This window comes from Marmota flaviventris, chromosome 6 (assembly GCF_047511675.1).
Source record: "Marmota flaviventris isolate mMarFla1 chromosome 6, mMarFla1.hap1, whole genome shotgun sequence".
NCBI classification, from domain to species: Eukaryota; Metazoa; Chordata; class Mammalia; order Rodentia; family Sciuridae; genus Marmota; species Marmota flaviventris.
The window spans coordinates 118,780,108-118,799,367 of record NC_092503.1 but is presented as its reverse complement, the minus strand read 5'-3'; the positions used below and the strand labels follow the sequence as shown (position 1 = coordinate 118,799,367).

General features: G+C 40.2%; 1 protein-coding gene across 1 annotated transcript in view; it reads right to left on the bottom strand.

Annotated features, from left to right (window-relative positions):
* Positions 1-19,260, bottom strand: part of Nudt3 (nudix hydrolase 3) — a 104,269-nt gene that overhangs the window by 37,611 nt on the left and 47,398 nt on the right. Inside the window, exon 2 of the mRNA XM_027943580.2 lies at positions 8,384-8,494. Coding sequence (XP_027799381.1) covers positions 8,384-8,494 — 111 coding nt within the window. The remainder of the gene's footprint in view (positions 1-8,383; positions 8,495-19,260) is intronic.

Sequence of the window (19,260 nt, the reverse complement as noted above, 5' to 3'; positions counted from 1 at the left end):
AACTACTTAATAATCTCATTCTATTCATGCTTACATAGGATTTTTTTTTTGGGGGGGTACTGGGGATTGAACTCAGGGGAACTTGACCAATGAGCCACTTCCCAGTCCTTTTTTGTATTTTATCAAGAGCCAGGGTCTCACTGAATTGCTTAGCACCTTGCTTTTGCTGAGGCTGGCTTTTTTAAAAAAATAAATAAATAAATAAAAATAAAACAAACAAACAAAAAATAATAATTTTTTAATATTTTTTTTTTTTAGTTTTTTAGGTGGATACAATATCTTTATTTTATCTTTGTGCTGAGAATCAAACCCAGTGCCTCACGCACGCTAGGTGAGCATGCTACCACTTGAGCCACATCTCCAGCCCGAGGCTGGCTTTGAACTTGTGATCCTCCTGCCTCAGCCTCCCGAGCCACTGGGATTACAGACACGTGCCACCGTACCTGGCAGGAATTTTTTTTTCTAGTAACAAAATTTATGTTCAATGCAGAGAATCTGATAACCTACAAGCTGACCCAAAGATAACCAATGTGAACATTCTGGTAAACATTCTTTCAAGGAGCACAGCATTAGGAGAACAGGTATTCAAGCTAGAGGTCCTGGATTCAAGTCCTACTGTGAGTACAAGGCACAATTTGGGCAGATCATTTAATTTCACTGAACCTTAGTGTTTTTCCCCTTGCCTGTCAAATGTAGATAATAACAGTTACAATGTCACTGCATCATACAAAATGCTTTAGAGCAGACTCACATGCAGTAAGTGTGTAATAAGTGTTAACTATTATGCTGTCTACACAAATGGATATACCCTTTTCTTTCCCACCAAATGGTTCCACATCATAAATCCTGTTTTATCCTGCTTTGATCCCTTAGAAATGTGTTACAAACATTTTTCTGTATGAATAAACACCTTTACCACATACACAGAAGCCTTGATGAAGTTGCAGCAGTCAGTACTTAAGCAGGGTTGCCTGCTTTTATACCACATGACCTCACCACTGTGAGCACAGCTAAAGAGTAAGAAATCAGCCAGGCGTTGTAGCACACCCCTGTAATCCCAGCGGCTCAGGAGGCTGAGGCAGGAGCATCACCAGTTTAAAGCCAGCCTCAGCAAAAGTGGGGTACTAAGCAATTCAGTGAGACCCTGTCTCTAAATAAAATACAAAATAGGGCTGGGGATGTGGTTCATGTGAGTGCCCCTGAGTTCAATCCCTGGTACCACCCCACAAAAAAGGAAAGAAAAGAAAAGATCAGTTTTTCTAGTGAGCAAACATCTTTCTTTCTTTCTTTTTTTTAAAAAAATTTTTTTTAGTTTTAGGTGAACACAATATCTTTATTTTACATTTATGTGGTGCTGAGGACTGAACCCAGTGCCTCAAGAATGCTAGGCGAGCACTCTACCACTGAGCCACAACCCCAGCCCCTAGCAAACATCTTTACATCCTAGAAATATTATTTTAGAATTAGATATAGAAATGTTTAAGTGAATCGAAATAACAGTAAAATATTTTTTGTGTTAAGGAGACTAGAACATGCATGAGGCCCAGGTTCAGACCCCAGCACCACAAAACAAAACAAAAAATAAATAAAGGGAAGGAGACTAGACACATTTTATGATTTTGTGATGTTTGTAAGAATCAACCTATTTGTTAGACTGGCGGTCTTAGAATATCACATTAAAAGAGTATTACTGAATAATTTATTTATAACTTGTGATGTTAAGTTAGAAATCTTAACAAGCTTATATACAGTATGGGAATATTTAAAGAAATCTAAGACTTGGCCAGGCAAGAGGGCTCACTCATATCTGTAATCCCAGCAACTCAGGAGACCAAGGCAGGAGAATCACAATTCAAGGACAGCCTCGGCAACTAAATGAGACTCTCAAAAAGACTAGGAATGCTGGCCTGGGGCTGGGGCTCAGGCTCAGCAGTAGCGTGCTTGCCTAGCACGTGCAAGGCCCTGGGTTTGATCCTTGGCACCACATAAAAATAAATAAAAAATAGGGGATGGGGTTGTGGCTCAGTGGTAAAGCGCTCACCTAGCATGTGCGAGATACTGGGTTAGATCCTCAGCACCACATAAAAATGAATAAAATAAAGGTATTGTGTCCAACTACAAATAATAATAATAAAAAAGACTAAGAATGTAGCTCAGTGGTACAATGTCCCTGGGTTCAATCCCCAGTGCTTAAAAAAGAGGAGGCAGGATGAGGAGACTTAGACTCATTTGTAAGTTTAAGAGTCACAAGTTTTTGTTTTTGTTTTAATTAAAGAGCTTTGTAAGTTTTCTGTTTAACTCAGACAAATGAAGTTTTTCAAAAGCACATACACTAAATTAATTAATGCCATTTGAAATGTGAAGGTTATCAATTAACTGTTACAGGTATTTATAACAGTTTATAAGGACTTTTGAAAGCAATTATAAAATCTATGCTTAAAAACAAAACAATAAGATCTTCAAGCACACAGAAGAACTTAGGTTTTGACTACATCTTAAAGTAATATTAACATTTTGAAAACTGAATTTCTAAATATTGCTTTCTATTTTACAGGTACATGGTCTTAAAGGACAATAAAAAATACCTATCAAGATCTTCCCTGGGGGCTGGGGATGTGGCTCAAGCGGTAGCGCGCTCGCCTGGCATGCGTGCGGCCCGGGTTCGATCCTCAGCACCACATACAAACAAAGATGTTGTGTCCGCCGAAAACTAAAAAATAAATATTAAAAAAATTCTCTCTAAAAAAAAAAAAAAAAAATCTTCCCTGGGACGGGGTTGCGGCTCAGTGGTGGAGCGCTTGCCTAGCATGAGTGAGGCACTGGGTTCAATCCCCTACACCACATAAAAATAAACAAATAAAATACAGGTATTTTGTCCATCTATAACTTAAAAAAAAAATTTTTTTTTAAAAGATCTTTCCTGATTTCAAGTCTAATTCTCTGTTGATGGATGTGGAACTGGAAAAACTACCCTCCATTCTTTTTTTTTTCTTTTTTGGTACTGGGGATTAAACTCAGGGGCACTCAACCTCTGAGCCACATCACATCCCCAGCCCTATTTTGTATTTTATTTTACAGACAGGGTCTCACTGAGTTGCTAAAGGCCTTGCCATTGATGAGGCTGGCTTTGAACTCGTGATTGTCCTGATTCAGCCTCCCACTCTATTCTATTTTGTTGTAAGCCAAAGAATTGTAATTTTTATTGTGTGTACAACATTTTATTTATTTAGAACTTTATTTGAAGATAAGAGCAGTTAACATTTCTTTATCCTTTCAATGATTCTGAAATAAAGTATGGGGTATGATGAAATGAACTCTCCTTTGTTTTCAGGAGAAAAAAATGTGTAAGGTTAGGCAGGATTCGTAAGGGCTGAGAATGGCAGAGGGGCTTAATCTCAAGATCAGGATTCAGGGCTGGGGATGTGGCTCAAGCCGTAGCGTGCTTGCCTGACATGCGTGCGGCCGGGGTTCGATCCTCAGCACCACATACAAACAAAGATGTTGTGTCCGCCGAAAACTAAAAAATAAATATTAAAATTCTCTCTCTCTCTCTCTTTAAAAAAAAAAAGATCAGGATTCACTTCAAGATAGGATAATGAATATCAGGTAATACATTAAGTATATGAGGAACATAATTTAATGATCTGTGGTGCATATTTCATTTCCTTGTTTCACAAACACTTCATTTCTACTTCTCGCTATCCTTCCGTTTACCCACAGAGGAACGGAATCAAATTTCCAAGGAACAAATGGTAAGCACAGTACCCTATATCCTTCCATACTCACTCACTGCATTTCCTCTTTTTTTTTTTTTAATCTTATTTTTTTTTGGTGGGGTTCTTTTTTTTGTCTTTTTTGGAACTGGGGGTCAAACCCAGGGCTTTGCGAATGCAAGGCAGACGCTTTGCCACTGAGCTACATCCCAGCCCCTGCATTTCCTATTGCAACCGATGACATAGTAACTGTTATTTTCTATTCTACATCTTAGCTGTACTCCTGTAACGCAAGGCAATTCAAATATAACACCAAACCAAACAAAAAACAAACAGCAATAGTAACAACTAAGGCCAGCTTTCCTGAGACAGATGTCAAATCCAAGCAAGTGTTACAAAAATAGAATTGTTGAGAATTCAAATTATACTACAGAACTATAGGAACAAGAACTTCATAGAGGCTGGGGATACAGCTCAGTTGGTAGAGTGCTTGCCTTGCAAGTACAAAATCCTGGGTTCAATCCCCAGCACACACACTCACATTCAAATAAACAAACAAATAAATAAAATAAAAAGTCATGGTACTAATATAAAAGCAGACACATAGAGCAGTGGTACAGAATAGAAGACACACAGACAAACCCAGTCATCTGATCCTTGACAAAGGTGCCAAAAACATACACTGGAGAAAAGTCAGTCTTTTTAATAAATGGTGCTAGGGAAACTGGTTATCCATATGTACAAGAATGAGACTAGACCCTTCTCTCTCACCCTGCTCAAAAATCAACTCAAAATGGATCAAAGATCTATGAGTTAGACCAGAAACTATGCAACTTCTAGAAGACAATGTAGCGTCAACATTCCAACAACTTTCTCAACAGGACCCCTAAAGCTCAGAAAAAAATGCCAGGAGTTAGTAAATGGGATGGCATCAAATTAAAAATCTTCTGCATAGCAAAGGAAGCAATTAAGAATATAAAAAGAGGGGCTGGGGTTGTGGCTCAGCGTAGAGCGCTAGCCTAGCATGTATGAGTCCCTGGGTTCGATCCTCAGCACCACATAAAAATGAATTTAAAAAAAAGTACAATACCTTTCTGTCCAACTACAACTAAAAAAATAAAAAAAATTTAAAAAAGAATACAAAAAGACAACTTACAGAATGAGAGAAAAATCTTTGCTAGTCACTCTTCTCAAAGAGGATTATATCCAGAAAATATCATGAATTCAAAAAACTTACCACCAAAAAAACCGTAGACCCAATTAATAAATTGTCAAGATTCTTAACTGTAGTCAACAGAAACCAATCTGATTAGTTCAAGAGAAGAATTTGTCAAACAATAAATAAAAACAGCTTACAGAACCATTGGGAGAGCTGAAGAAACAGACTGTTGGGCAAGGTGCCAGGAACAATACCCCAAAACACACTGCAGACTGGGCTGCCAAGGGAGCTGCTCCCTCAAGGATGGACCAGGAAGCTGCCAAACAAAAGGCAACAGCTAAATCAGGAAGCTGACACTATAGCTGCCAATCCAGACCACATCTGCTCTGTCAAAATGTGTGTCACCAAAAGGATGGGCCGGCTACCCTCAGAACCTGACCTGCTTCTCTCCTTGTGATTACCTTAAGCAGTCTTTGTGCAAGTGCTTTATATAGGGCAAACCTCAGTTCACCAGGGAGACTTAGTTGCGACTGTTAGGAGAGTGTGGGAAAAGCACTTTTGAGTGTTCTAGTCTCACCATGTCCCAAAGGAACTACAATGGATATGCAGACAGCCAATCAGAATCCAGCCCTCAAAGAGCAAGTTCTCTCCACACCCCATGGAGAGGAATTCTCAGAACACTTCTTTGTACAAATTCAATACTCTAATACAGTGGGTTCTCAAATCATCTGAGGATCTTATTTAAAATCAGATTCTGGGGGCTGGGAATATAGCTCAGTTGGTAGAGTGCTTGCCTCACATGCACAAGGCTGTCGGTTCAATCCCCAGCAAAACACACACACACAAGTAAAATCAGATTTGGAGACTAGGTCTGGAGTAAAGCCTGAGGTTTTCTGTTTCTAACAAGAAATGGTGACACTGACAGTGCTGGTGGAGCAGCCACACTGAGTATCAAGGGCTCGCACCGTTTCTGTTTTTATTTAAACAAACAACTTTTTAAAAAACCTTTCATCACTGGTTTTATAAATAAAGCTTTACTGGAATGCAGGTCCATTTTGTTATGTATTATGTGTTATCTCTGGCTACTCTTGCCTTACAATGGCAGAGTTAAGTAGTTGCAACAGAGACTGTCTGACCTGCATAATGAATTTTTCTACTCTAAAAGTATATATTATCTGTCCATTCTTTTACACTATAGAATGAGGATATAGTGTCACATTGCAATATAAGTATTTTTAACAAGATAAAGATTTTATCTTCTATTGGTTATGCTTTTAAATTGTTTCATATTCAACTCTTAAAAGGCTTCTGAAATCCTAGTCAGTAAAGGCTACCAGTTTTTTTCTAATATTTATTTTTTAGTTGTAGGTGGACATAATATCTTTATTTCATTTTTTTTTTTTAATTTTTTTTTTTTTTTTTTAATATTTATTTTTCAGTTATGGGCGGACACAGCATCATTGTTTGTATGTGGTGCTGAGGATGGAACCCGGGCCGCACGCATGCCAGGCGAGCGCGCTACCGCTTGAGCCACATCCCCAGCCCCCTCTTTATTTCATTTTTATGTGGTGCTGAGGTTTGAACCCAGTGCCTCATGTGGCTAGGCGTTTGTACAAGGAACTGTCATTCCCTTTGCTGGGGCCTAATTTAAGCATGGGCTTATGAAGCAACTCTGGACCACCAAACATAAAGAGTCTACAGGGGTATTCCCAGGGAAGGTTTCTTTCTTCCAAATAAAAAGAGACCCCTAAGGCAAAACTATTTATCCTGTATTTGAAGAGTGTGTGAAGGTAGAGCAGGAGAAGCCACATGGTGACCACAAGGAGAGGAGCCAGGAACAAAAGCCAATGTACCAGGGATGGTGGAACAAAAAGGTGGGAAAGCCCGGGGCTCTTGGTACCACTGAGTCAGCCAACCTGGGACTTGTGATGTGATATGATAAACCTGTTATTGAATAATAAGGACATATTCTTTTCCCCTGCATAAATCTTAACAGATAAGAGTCACATATTATTTACAAAGGACATTCATACTCATGTTCTCATTTGAAACTCACTCTATCTCCCCTCCTCCCATGGTGGAGTAAACAGGAAGATATTCAAGTGAGGGGCCAAGTTCAGAGAGTTTAAAACTATTTTTTTTCCACAGGTCACGAAGCTTTTAACTAACAGAATGAGAAACCAAGATTTCCATGGCTGACTTCCTTTCATCATATACCCTCTGGATTCCATTTGGTTCCACCAGGTTAGTCTCCTCAGTAGCCACTGTGAGAACACCTTCTCATGTCTACTCTGTTGATGTTTATCATTTCCTGTATCTGATCATTTCCATTTTGGGTATTTCTTCAGAATCTGCATTATTCCAGCCACTGTTCCATCTAGCACAGATCTATGTATTAATATTATTGTCTATTTATTTAGTATGTGTATTAGGCTCAGGAAGAGGGGAATTTTATATGGGAAATATGATTTTTGCCTTTGGAGATTACAATCCAGTTACAGATACCAAATACAAGATAAAATCAGTTAGACATAAGCCAATGTAAGCCTGTAGGAGTTTGCAATGAGAAACCTAGGATGTTCTTAGGATACAATTAGTCTAAGGGGACCTCAACAAGAGCTAGACCCAAAACAAATGTAGAATGTAGACTAGCCCTAATGTTACTTTATATGTTAGTCTTAAATGCCCTCTAGAACAAGGAAAGGGATTTTAAGACATACTGCCTATGTGTGCCAGGGTAAGAACATGAGGACAATAAACCTTATACAATTAATTATGAGTCCTAAATGAGATACCATATGCAGAGCAGAGCATGGTGTTGCCACAACAGGCTATGGAGAAACATCAGTTCCTTCCTCTTGATTCTAAATTTCAGTCTGTTTCTCAGTTTCCTCCAGACTGCAAAATCGTGAAATATGGGAACTAAGGGCCCATGACTTGACTTTTTCTGTTTATTTGGAAGACTCTTATATTATGGCCTAGGAACTTACTACATGTATGTTGAATACCATATGACTAAATAAAAAAGAAGATGCTGTCATTTTTTCAGGCTGCACCATTACCAGCTCCGGCTAACAGAACTGTTGCTTTAGCCACCATTTATTTCATGGCTAGGATCCAGGAAGCATGGGAGAAAAGGGTCTCTTCTTCCTCCTCATCCCAAGGTTAATGAGAATGAGCCATTATACTAATGAAGACTGTTTTGTTTCTTAGGGCTGATACTTGATCCTCTGCCACAGGTAACAGGCAGTGTTGGAGGAGATCCATGGAAAGTCACAAAGGACTGTCAGGTATCACTGGATACAGTTACCACTACTATGAGTGTCTGATAAACATTACCATGTCACACCCAATCATTCCTTTAATCAAGAAGACACATGGTAACCATTAGATGGTATCTCTGTGATCTTAAGTATGCTTATTCAGTGGGTGGTGATAAATTAAAGAATCACACAGATAGGACAGGCTCATGGTCACGAGGTACAGCTGCGCCCTTTGCTTCAGTACATACCTCCTCGCAAACTTCACGGACTGCTGCTACACTTGGCTCCTCCTCAGGCTCCATGCCACCTCCAGGGACAATCCATCGGTCTGGATGGCGACTACTGCTCACCAGCAGCACCTGAAGTCACAGAGGTCACACGGAAAGGGTTAAAAATTTAAAAAGACATTTGGACAAATGTAGTTTAAACCCCACAAACGCTGAAGTTATAATTAAGACCCATTCCTTATTTACGCCTCTCCAAATTGCTTTTTTATAAGATAGGTTTCTGTTTCATTTCAAAAGGACACTCTGCCTAGTAAAAACAGAAGGGTACCTGCTTGACCTCTCCTCAGACTCAGTCCTCAGTCTCATCTCCTCCCTGTCCCTTTCTCTAAAGCCCGTTGAACATATACCTGACAAAGTTACCAAAAGACAACTTTAAAAAATGCTACTAAAGGGCTTGTAAGCACCAAGAGAGCTGCCAGAAGGCACCCTTGGCTGTGGTTGCCACCATGGTCCAATGCTTTCCGTCCACAGTTCTCTCTCCTGTGTGTCCAAATTCTTGTTCTATCAGGTGGCCACAGGCCAATGTAACTCACCATCCTAAATTCTCTAAGCCCTAAGGGTGTAATGAGAACCTTCCTCTATGGGAGAAGCAGAATATTATTTTTATCATTCTCTCAGGGGAAATAAATCTGGACTTTTTAAACTAGGAAATGTTATTAATGGAAAGAAAACTAAACAAACCACATAAAAAACACTGTCATAAAATATAGTTTCACTAATTAAAGAAAAAAGAATACAGCTTTAGTAATTGAAACTTAAACCAGTATTCTGATCACAGCTGAAATAAAATTTAAATGTCTCTACTTCCTTTCCCTTCCCATCTTTGGGACAAATGCTAAGTCAAGTCAGCTGGACTCTAATTGGGAGGTAGAGTTGGACTGGCATTATTTCTAAAACTAAAGGAATGCTTAACTATTCCTGAATCTCCTCTCTGATGATGATGACTGGGCCTCCCTGTTCTAAGCCATTTTCCCTGTGAGCTCTTCACTTCTGCTCTGCAGTCATTCTGTTGCCCTCTCTGGCCCATTTACCCCAATGCCTTCTGGTCACTGACCTTCCAGTCACCTGCCTCTCTCCCCCTTGAGGTCTCTCCAATTATGGGCCTTTGGAAATTCTATCCTCATCCTTAATTCCTGTTTCCCTGCCATGGCAGATTCTCCCAGTTCTCACCTACAACACCTGCGATGTGCAGACTGCGTGGAGACCATGAAGTTAGGGAAAGGGCATGAACCCACATCCGTTACAGACTGAAAGAAATAATGTCTTACATGTAGTATTTTGAAAAAACTATGTAAGTTCTGCTTTGATTAATACAATGCAGAATAATTTAACTTTCTATGAAATCCACAGTAGTTTTTTTTGTTGTTGTTGGTACGTATGTATGTTCAATTAAAGAATACTCACAATATAACGCAGAGGCTCCATGAAATTTTGCCATTAAAAAAGAGTCCCCTACTCAGATCATATACAAAATTAACTCAAAATGAACCAAGTTAAATTTAAGAACTGAAACTAAAAAAAAAGAAAACATAAAGGTAAATCTTCATGATTTTGGATTTGGCAAATTCTTGGATATAACACCAAAAGCATGAATAACAAAATAAAAAATGACAAATTGGACTCTATCAAAATTTAAAACTTCTAGGCATCCAAGAACACTGTCAAGAACGTGAAAAGACATGGGGCTGGGCTGTGGCTCAGTGGTAGAGCACTTGCCTAGAATGCATGAGTCAGTGGGTTCGATCCTCAACACCACATAAATATAAAATAAAGATACTATAACCACCTTAAAAAAAAGAATGTGAAAAGACAAAAGAATAGAAGAAAATAACTGCAAATCATGTATCTAATAAAGGCACAGTATCTAAAATATAAAAAGAACTCTTACAATTCAACAAAAGACAACATTTCCAAGAAGACATACAAATGGCTAATAGACACATGAAATGATGCTCAGCATCACTTAGTCATTAGGGAAATGTAAAATCACAATACTTCATACCCATAAGGAGAGCCTTAATACAAACAAAAGGGACATAACAAGTGCTGGCAAGGATATGAAGAAACTGTACATTGCCGGTAGAAGGCAAAATGATTCAGCCATTGTGAATCGTTTTGAAAACAGTTCGGTGTTTCCTCAAAAATTCACATAAACTGGGTGCAGTGGTACATATCTATAATCCCAGCAACTTGGAAGGCTGAGGCAGGAGGATCGCATATTTGATGTCATCCTGGGCAACTTAGTGAGATGTTGTCTCAAAAATTAAATGGGCTGAGGGTGCAGCTCAGTGGCACTCCTGGGTTCAATCCCCAGTACCAAAAAAAAAAAAAAAAAAAAAAGTTAACATAAAATTACTGTATGACCAGAACTGGGGATAAGGTTCAGTTGTAGAGCACTTGTCTGCCATGTGGGAAGCCCTAGCTTTATATCCCCAGCACTGAACATACACAAAACTATTACCACATGACCTAGTAATTTCTAGGTATATACACAAAAGAACTAAAAATAAGAACTCAAACAAAAACCCGCACACAAGTGTACAACAGTGCTATTCAGAATAACCCAAATGTCTATCAAAGAGGATGATATCCAAACAAAATATAGCTGGGTATGGTGGTGCACACCTGCAATCCCAGAGACTCAGGAGGCTGAGGCCAGCCTCAGCAATTTAGTGAGGTCCTAAGCAACAGTGAGACCCTGCCCCCTGCCTCAAAATAAAAAATAAAAAGAGTGGGGATGTAGCTCAGTGGTTAGGTGCCCCTGAGTTCAATTCCCAGTATTAAAAAAAAAAAAAAAGGCAGCATATTCACACAATGGGATATTATTTGGTCATAAAAAGAATGCACTGCTGACACACAACATGAATAAACTTGGAAACACTACACTACAAGAAGTCAGACACAAAATGGAATATATGATATGATTCCATTTATATGAAATATGTACAACAAGTAAATTCATAGAGAAAAAAACAGACTGGTTGTTGCCAGGGACTGGGAGGGAGGAGAAATGGTTTGCAAGTGCTTAACTGGCACAGGTTTTATTTTGGGGAGACCAAAGTGTTCTGAAAGTAGATCAGAAGCAGTAAATATCAATGAATTATTTACTTTAAAACAGCTAATGTTGGGACTGGGATTGTGGCTCAGTGGTAGAGCACTCGCCTAGCATGGGCGAGACCCGGGTTCGATCCCCAGCACCACATAAAAATAAAGACATTGTGCTGTGTCCATCTACACCTAAAAAATAAATATTTTAAAAAAAAAGGCTAATGTTATGTTACATGAATTTCATCCCAATTTTTCAAAACCCAGTTTTCAGACGTGAGCTGGGTGTGGTGGTGCACATGCCTGCAATCCCAGCGGCACGCCTGCAATCTAATCGATGAGAAACAGCCAAGAGGAAAACGCAGTAAAATCAATTAATCCTTCACTAATTTGTTATATAAATGACAATAAAGTCCTTCTTCCCCTGTCTCCTAGAAAAATGTTTTCCAGCCTTTCTAAACCTAAGCATGACTTCAAAGGCTGACTAGGTCCATTCAGCCAAGGCTTAGTCCAAATGAAAAATCTTTATGGGAACATTTCAAAGGTAAAGCAAAGAAAAGGAAAACTCTGACATAAAATATAACCAATCAATTTTTAAATTTCAATCATTGTGAAAGAGTAATTGGTAAATCTAGCTTGTGTTATTGCTTCGCACATTCAAAGCTTGACTATGAAGTAAGACTATCTGTAATAACGCCTCATTACTTTTAGTCACACTTCAAAGCAAACACTTTTACTGGTAAATAGCTCTCCTCAGTAAGTTTCCTTGACAACCTGTTGAAAACTTACTGCCCGAAACCCCAAAACAAAAGAGAAAGTTCTTTACTTAGCCAGGGCCTTACTCCTTCCTGCCTTGTAAAATGCTAAAGGGTGTTCTGGTCAGTAAATTATTTGTTGGGGGAGGGGGAAGATGCCGGGGACTGAACCCAGGGCCTTGAACATTAAATTCTTATCATGAAGTTTAATTTTGACACACAAAATACTCTAAAAAATAAATTAAGTGACAAAGTTCCTAAAAGATTCTGAAAGTAACGTGCTAAGGGGGGGATCCTAGAATTTATCATTTGTTCAAAATATATTCAATAGGCACCATCACAAGCCAGGACTGGAGATACAGAAATTAAAACCACTGCAATTTTAAGACAGATCATAGTGGAGTACGGTCAACCAAGAACCAGACCTTTATGAAGCTTTAGTCATTGAGAAAGGTGACAGCACAGAGATGGATAAACACACTGTTAGGCTCATGATATGGTGACTGTATACAGCAGGCAGGAATCAACAAGGCAGGGACAATTTGTTTTCCATGTGGACACAGAGAGGAGATCATCATATCAACTACGACACGCATGTACAATGAAAGAATTAAAAAAAAAAAGTAAGAATGATAAATCTAATGGAGGGAGAGAGAAATACAGCAATGTTTTATTTCTTAATTACTTTTCCTTTTTTTTTTTTTTTTTTTTTTTGGTGGTACTGGCCTTGTACATGCTAGGCAAGTGCTCTCCTACTGAGCAACATCCCCAGTCCTTTTCTCTTTAAATTTTGAGACAGGGTCTTGTTAAGTTGTCCAGACTGCCACCATGTCCAGCAAGTTTTTTAAAGAACATGAAAAGCATATTTCCTGCTCTAAAGGTATCCAGTGGACTAAGAAAAAAAAAAAAAAGCATAATTATACAGAGTTGGGAATGCTTTGGTTGAGTTATGAACAGGGTACCACCACGGCATCATGGGAAGAGAAGAGACACCTACTGAGGCTTGAGGGGAGGTGGTGGAGAGATAGTAACAGAAGTGACTTAAGCTGAATCCAAGCTCAAGAACAGTTATTCAACGCCAACAATAACAACAACAAAAATCGTTCAATGGCTACTGTGTGTCCATGTGCTTATAACACAAAACAAAGTGGTTCTAGTCTCAGCCCTTAAGAATTTAAAGTCAGCAACTGCTTACATGTCACTAACTGGCAGAGACCAGAATGCTCACCAGACAGTCCATGTTCTTGCCTACAGTATTTCCACCTCTCTTGCTGTTAGGTGGGGCCATGTGACTAGATTGGCTAATGAAATGTGAGTAAGGGACAGGCGTCACCACTGGGCTGTAGCCGCAAGAAGCCCATCCAGTCTCTCTCCTCCTTTGCCCCAGGACCCAAGGACCCTGGGAGGTCCAGTAGGTGCAGCTACAAGCCTGGGCCCCTGTACAGAGGAGTGTGTGTGTGTGTGGAGCAGAGCCTCTTAAAACCCATGACTGACAGGCATTGTAACAAGCAATAAAACTCTTAGTGTGCTAAAACAATGATTTAGGTCAAATTTGTTGCATGTTAACCTCGCCTGCTCTGATTAACTTCGAGAGGCAATGAAATGTCTAAAGATCTGTTCTGGGACTGGGGATGTGGCTCAGTGGTATAGTGTCAGCCTAGCATGTACAAGGCCCTAGGTTCAATCCCCAGCACCACCAAAAAGGAAAAAAAAAAAAAATCTGTTCTGTTGCCTGCCTCACACCTAATAATACTGGCAAAGAGTCTGACCCATATAAGCAATCAACAAATGTTTGCTAAACAAATGAAAAGAATGGACCAGTGACAGAAAGAACAAAGAAATGTTTTGAGAAATGAGGGCCAAGGGGCTGGGGCTGTAGCTCAGTGGTAAAGCGCTTGCCTCACAAGTGTGAGGCTCTGAGTTCAAACTCAGCACCACATTTATTTATTTTTATAAATAAAGATACTGTATATTTATCTATATCTATCTATATATCTATATCTATCTATCTATCTATCTATCTATCTATCTATATATATATATATATAGAGAGAGAGAGAGAGACAGAATTAAAAAAAGAAATGAGGGCCAAGAGGTAAAAAAGGCAGGGTCCAATTATAAACACTTTGGATTGAAAGCAACAGGGAAGTCACTGAAGTTTTTTTTTTTGTGTGTGTGTGTGTGTGTGTTTTTAATATTTTTTTTAGATGTTGATGGACCTTTATTTTATTCACTTATTTATATGGGTGCTGAGAATCGAACTTGGTGCCTCACACATGCTAGTCAAGTGCTCTACCACTGAGCCACAACCCCAGCCCAGTCACTGAAGTTTTTGAAGCCTAGAAATGGCAATGTGGGTTTCAGAAAGGTCACTCTGGCACTGAGATGGAAGAGGCCTGGTGATGGAGGTTTCCGTGGTAATTCAAGTTCAGAATGATAAGGGCAGTAGGAAAATAGGAGTTGGAAGGAAGTGACAGATTTTCAGATACATCCCAGGAAGAACCAATAGGACAAGGAGGAGGGCCAGGGCACAGGAGTACTACGTACTGCTCAGGGACTGGCTCAGTGGGGAAACTGCCTCCAAGGAGACCATCGAGAGGAGTATGAAGAAGGGAAGCACAGGAAGGGATGGGGAGGCCGGTCTCTGAGCATGCGCAGTGTGACGACCACCGAGTATTTCAAGTGGTCTATCATATAAGTGTGGAACTGGAACTAAGAAAAGGAAAAGCGACAGTGATTTGGGAAACAAGTTTCAGAATCTTCCAGTCAGGGTGAGGTTGACCAAGGGGCAATACATGCATAGGCAAAGCCCCAGCTCCAGGAGCCTGCCCCATTTTCCCACCCACCCTCTAGGCCCCCGATTCCACTGAGGGGGTAGGTATATTCCAGACACCCCAGGTTAACGATCAGGAGATATTTCCCTTGAAGAGATTAGCCTATGTATGATGACGTGTCGCTAATTTCTGGAGAATGCCACACAGTAATGTACCTAACACAACCTCATTTCCAACAATGCAAAGCCCTAGCCCTCAACAGTCCCCCAGCACTGCCATTATGGCCAGAAAGCTCTGCTGGCACCCAGGTGGCACAAGGACTACATAACCCCATCAAATCTGTGATATGCCCTGTAGACTAGTTCTACAGACAAGCCCTTTTCCATCATGTATATGTCCCTTCTTAATAAAAGACCAACATCAAAATGAATAATTATTTGTATCTGCTTGGATTCTCAAATAAATGGAGGTCTACTATCTTTTCCAGAATATTTTAAAGAACTGATGTCATACCTGCTTGTGCACAATGATCCATAAAATGTTTAAAAGATGAGTAAATACAGGCGCTCAAAAAACTGCTAAAAGCAAGAACCACTAAATATAAACAGTTTACAAAATGCCTTATAAACATCATTTTTCTTGCCTACATGACTAGGTTGTTTATTTAATAAAAGAATAAATTTCCTAGCTGGCATGGTGGCACATGCCTGTAATCCCAGCAGCTCTGGAAGCTGAGACAGGAAAATCGCGAATTCAAAGCCAGCCTTAGCAACGAAGCAAGGCCCTAAGCAACTTAGAGAGACCCTGTCTCTAAATAAAATATAAAAGGGCTGGGGATGGGGCTCAGTGGTTAACCGCCCCTGAGTTCAATCCCTGGGAGGGAGGAAGGGAGGCAGGAAGGAATGAATTTATTTCCTGCCTACTTACAGAGAAACACCATACAGTGCAAGTGAACAGATACTCTGTCAGTCTGTCAGTTTCTACCTTGGGAGCAGCAAGAATGATATGAAAAGGTAGTCACAGACACAAACTATTATACACAAATACCATCCTTAAGTATGCAAACCCAGGGTGTGGGATATAACACTAGACAATGACTACCTCTGTACAGTACAATTGGGGGCCCTGAGAAGGAGGTGTGTCACTTTAAAACCTCGGGTACAGCTGCCGTATTTTAGAACAAGCACTGAAGACTTTTATAACTGACCCAAGAAGAATGCCAAGCATTATTTCCTAGGAAATTTCTGAAAGCCAAATGGAGTGAATGGAATATTTAGAATGCTCCAGTTTCTTGGGGTCATTAAAACAAATGAAGGAATGGCATTCCTGACATCCATAAACTGCATTATTTTCCCACACAGGCTTAGAGCTATAGTAAAGTACTGTAAAACTCCTGCTCGTTGATAGGCTGATTTTGCCAAGTCTTGTACTTGATGTCCTCCAAAATACAGGTTCACAAAGGAGACATTCATTATAAACTCAAAGACAGATATTGCATTCAAAAATAGCATCAATGTATTGATCACATTTCAACCCAATTTAAGATGTCAAAGTACATGGTGTCCGCTTTTTAGAAGAGGATAGTCAAGAAACTTGGGAAACCAGTCTGCCTTTAATACACATCCATCACACAAATACAAAGAAAAAAATTTCACCTCCCTAGACTTCAGCTTCTTTAGGTTTGAAATGAGGTGTCTAAAGAATCTCTAAAATCCTTTCAGCACTGGCTTTCTATCATTCTAAACTTACACAGGTGCATGTGTCTAGAATTGTGGTTCCTAATTCCTCTACTTATTTTGCAGTGCTGGGGATCATTTTCAAAAGGCCCCAAAGGACAAAGTGAAAAGAAAGCCTTCTCTCTTACATCTGTCCCCAGAGCACTTCTCGTGAAGACTTCTGGGGACAGTACAGCATATAAGTATAAATAAACATTTATTTATTTTCTTTCCTTTTTGTTAACCGTATAGTAACTCATTATATACATTGTTCTATTTTACTTTTTCACGTAAATCATGGAGACAGTTACATCAACACATACTGAGGTCAATCAGTCAGAGTATCTATTGACAGGGTCTCATTATCTGGCTGGTCTTAAACTCCTGGGCTCAAGTGATCTTCTGGCCTCAGCTTCCCCAATAGCTGGAACTCCAGGTGCACACCACCACACCCAGCTCTTTTTAAAAATATAGTAAAACTTTATTATAGAAAAATTCCAAACATACATAGAGAAAATATAATGAATTCCCTAGTAGTCACCATCACTTCAACATTTATCAACATCTTGCCAATTCTTATTTAACATTCAAATCCAAATACTGTTTTAAGGTCTCCTGAAAGAGCTATGTTCTCTATGATTATGCCTCCAGCTTGTGATATAGTTAAATTAGTTATTCCCATTTGGTTTTCATTTTTAGGAACTGTATTTTGTTATAACTGAAATGAAATTCACCTGTTCTGAAAAGCAAAGACTGTCAGGACAGGATTCTGTGAGCCTGACTAATGTACCCACCTGAACTCACACCTCTATAAAGATACATATTTCCATCTCCCCCGGAAAGTGCCTTGTGCTGTCACTGTGGCACATGCCTATAATTCTGGTGACCTGGGAGGCTGAGACAGGAGGATTCTAAGCTGGAAGCCTGCCTGGGCAAATTAGCTGAAAATAAGAAATAAACAGGCTTGGGGATGAGGTGTGGGGAGCTGCCCTGGAAAAACACACCTTTAAGCCCCCCAGGGTCCTGAACAATTATTGTGTTCCACAGTAACTTGGGCGTTGCCCCAGCTTGATAACAAGGTGTGGCATCACCCTCTGGGGTTGAGTTACACTTACCTGTTCCTTTGTAATCCTACCCCTTCTGCCTTTTTTGGATAGAATGTTCTAAGAAACAGCACCCCCCAAAATAAAAGCACACTTCCTAATTCTCTCTCGTAGGCCTCTTGTGACCTTCTCTTGCCCCCCATCTTGGGAAGCCTGAGGCAAGGAGACAGGGACCATCCTGAAGCTCACATAAAAGGTATTCTGTGTCTATGTGGTATTTTGCGTCACCCCAAATTCACCCAAGTAACTGCGCTGACAGGGATGGCAATGTAGCTCAGTGGTAGAACAACCCTGGGTTCAATCCCCAGAACCACATTAAGAAAGAAAGTTCCTTGTGCCTCTTTCTGTCAGTGTTCTCAGTCCCGAGGTAATCTCTGTTGTGATTTGTACCACCACAGATTATTTTTGCCCATTCTGAACTTTTCATATAAAAGAAATCATACAGTAATCATCAGTAATTTCAATATATAGTTGTACCATAATTTATTTAACCAGTCCTCTCAATGAACACCTTGGGTATTCCCAATCTTCCACTATTAAAAACAAAGTTACAATTAATAGCCTTATACATGAGCCATTTGCCACATATGAATATACTGGTAAAAACTGTAATTAACTGAATATTCACTGAACATCAACTCAATGCCAGTCAATGTTCTAGGTACTCAGGATACAGCAATGAGCAAAACAAAGGTCTTGCTCTTGTGCTCACAGACCATCTAGTGGGAAAAGAAGACAGACAACAAACAAACAAAAATAGCGTCATCTGTCAATAGCTCCTAAGAGAAATTAAGACTGAGTGAGGAAGCAGAGATTAATGGAGCTCTCTTTAAACAGCATGGGTCAGAGGAGGCCTCTCGTAAGAGGCAATACCCAGAGAGAACTGATAGAAGTGAGGAGGCAAGCCTTGGCTCTCCACAGGAAAGGGCATGTCAGGGAAAGTACCCCCGGGAGCAAAGGTCCTGCGAAGGAGAGAGGGACAGGAATGGGGCAGGTCACATATTATTTCTCCAAGAGGAGAAGCAAAGATGGCTTCCACTAAGGAGGTAGCAGAGCAGGGGTGAGCAGCAGTGACACTCCTGACTCCACTGCCAAATGGTGGAGGCAAGAGAATTCCCACCGGGGACTGCGATGAGGAAAAAGAAGGAAGCTCAGCTGGACTTGAGTTCCTGCAAGGACAGGCAGGCAGGCAGGGCAGGAGCTGGATTTCACCCAGGTAAAGCCCAGGTGCCAAGGGCAGTGGAGGGCCGAGTCTGTGGTTCAGCAAGGAGGGCAGAGCTGAGGTTCACATCTGGCTGTATGTGGAGCTGGACAGGATACCCAGAGCAGTCCATGGCTCTCTGGACCTGAGCCCTTAGAGGCTCTTCATGTTTTAGAGGAGCCAACAAAGGATCTGAGAACAACAATCAGTGAGAGTAAACAACCCAGCGGAGCACAGGCGAAGTG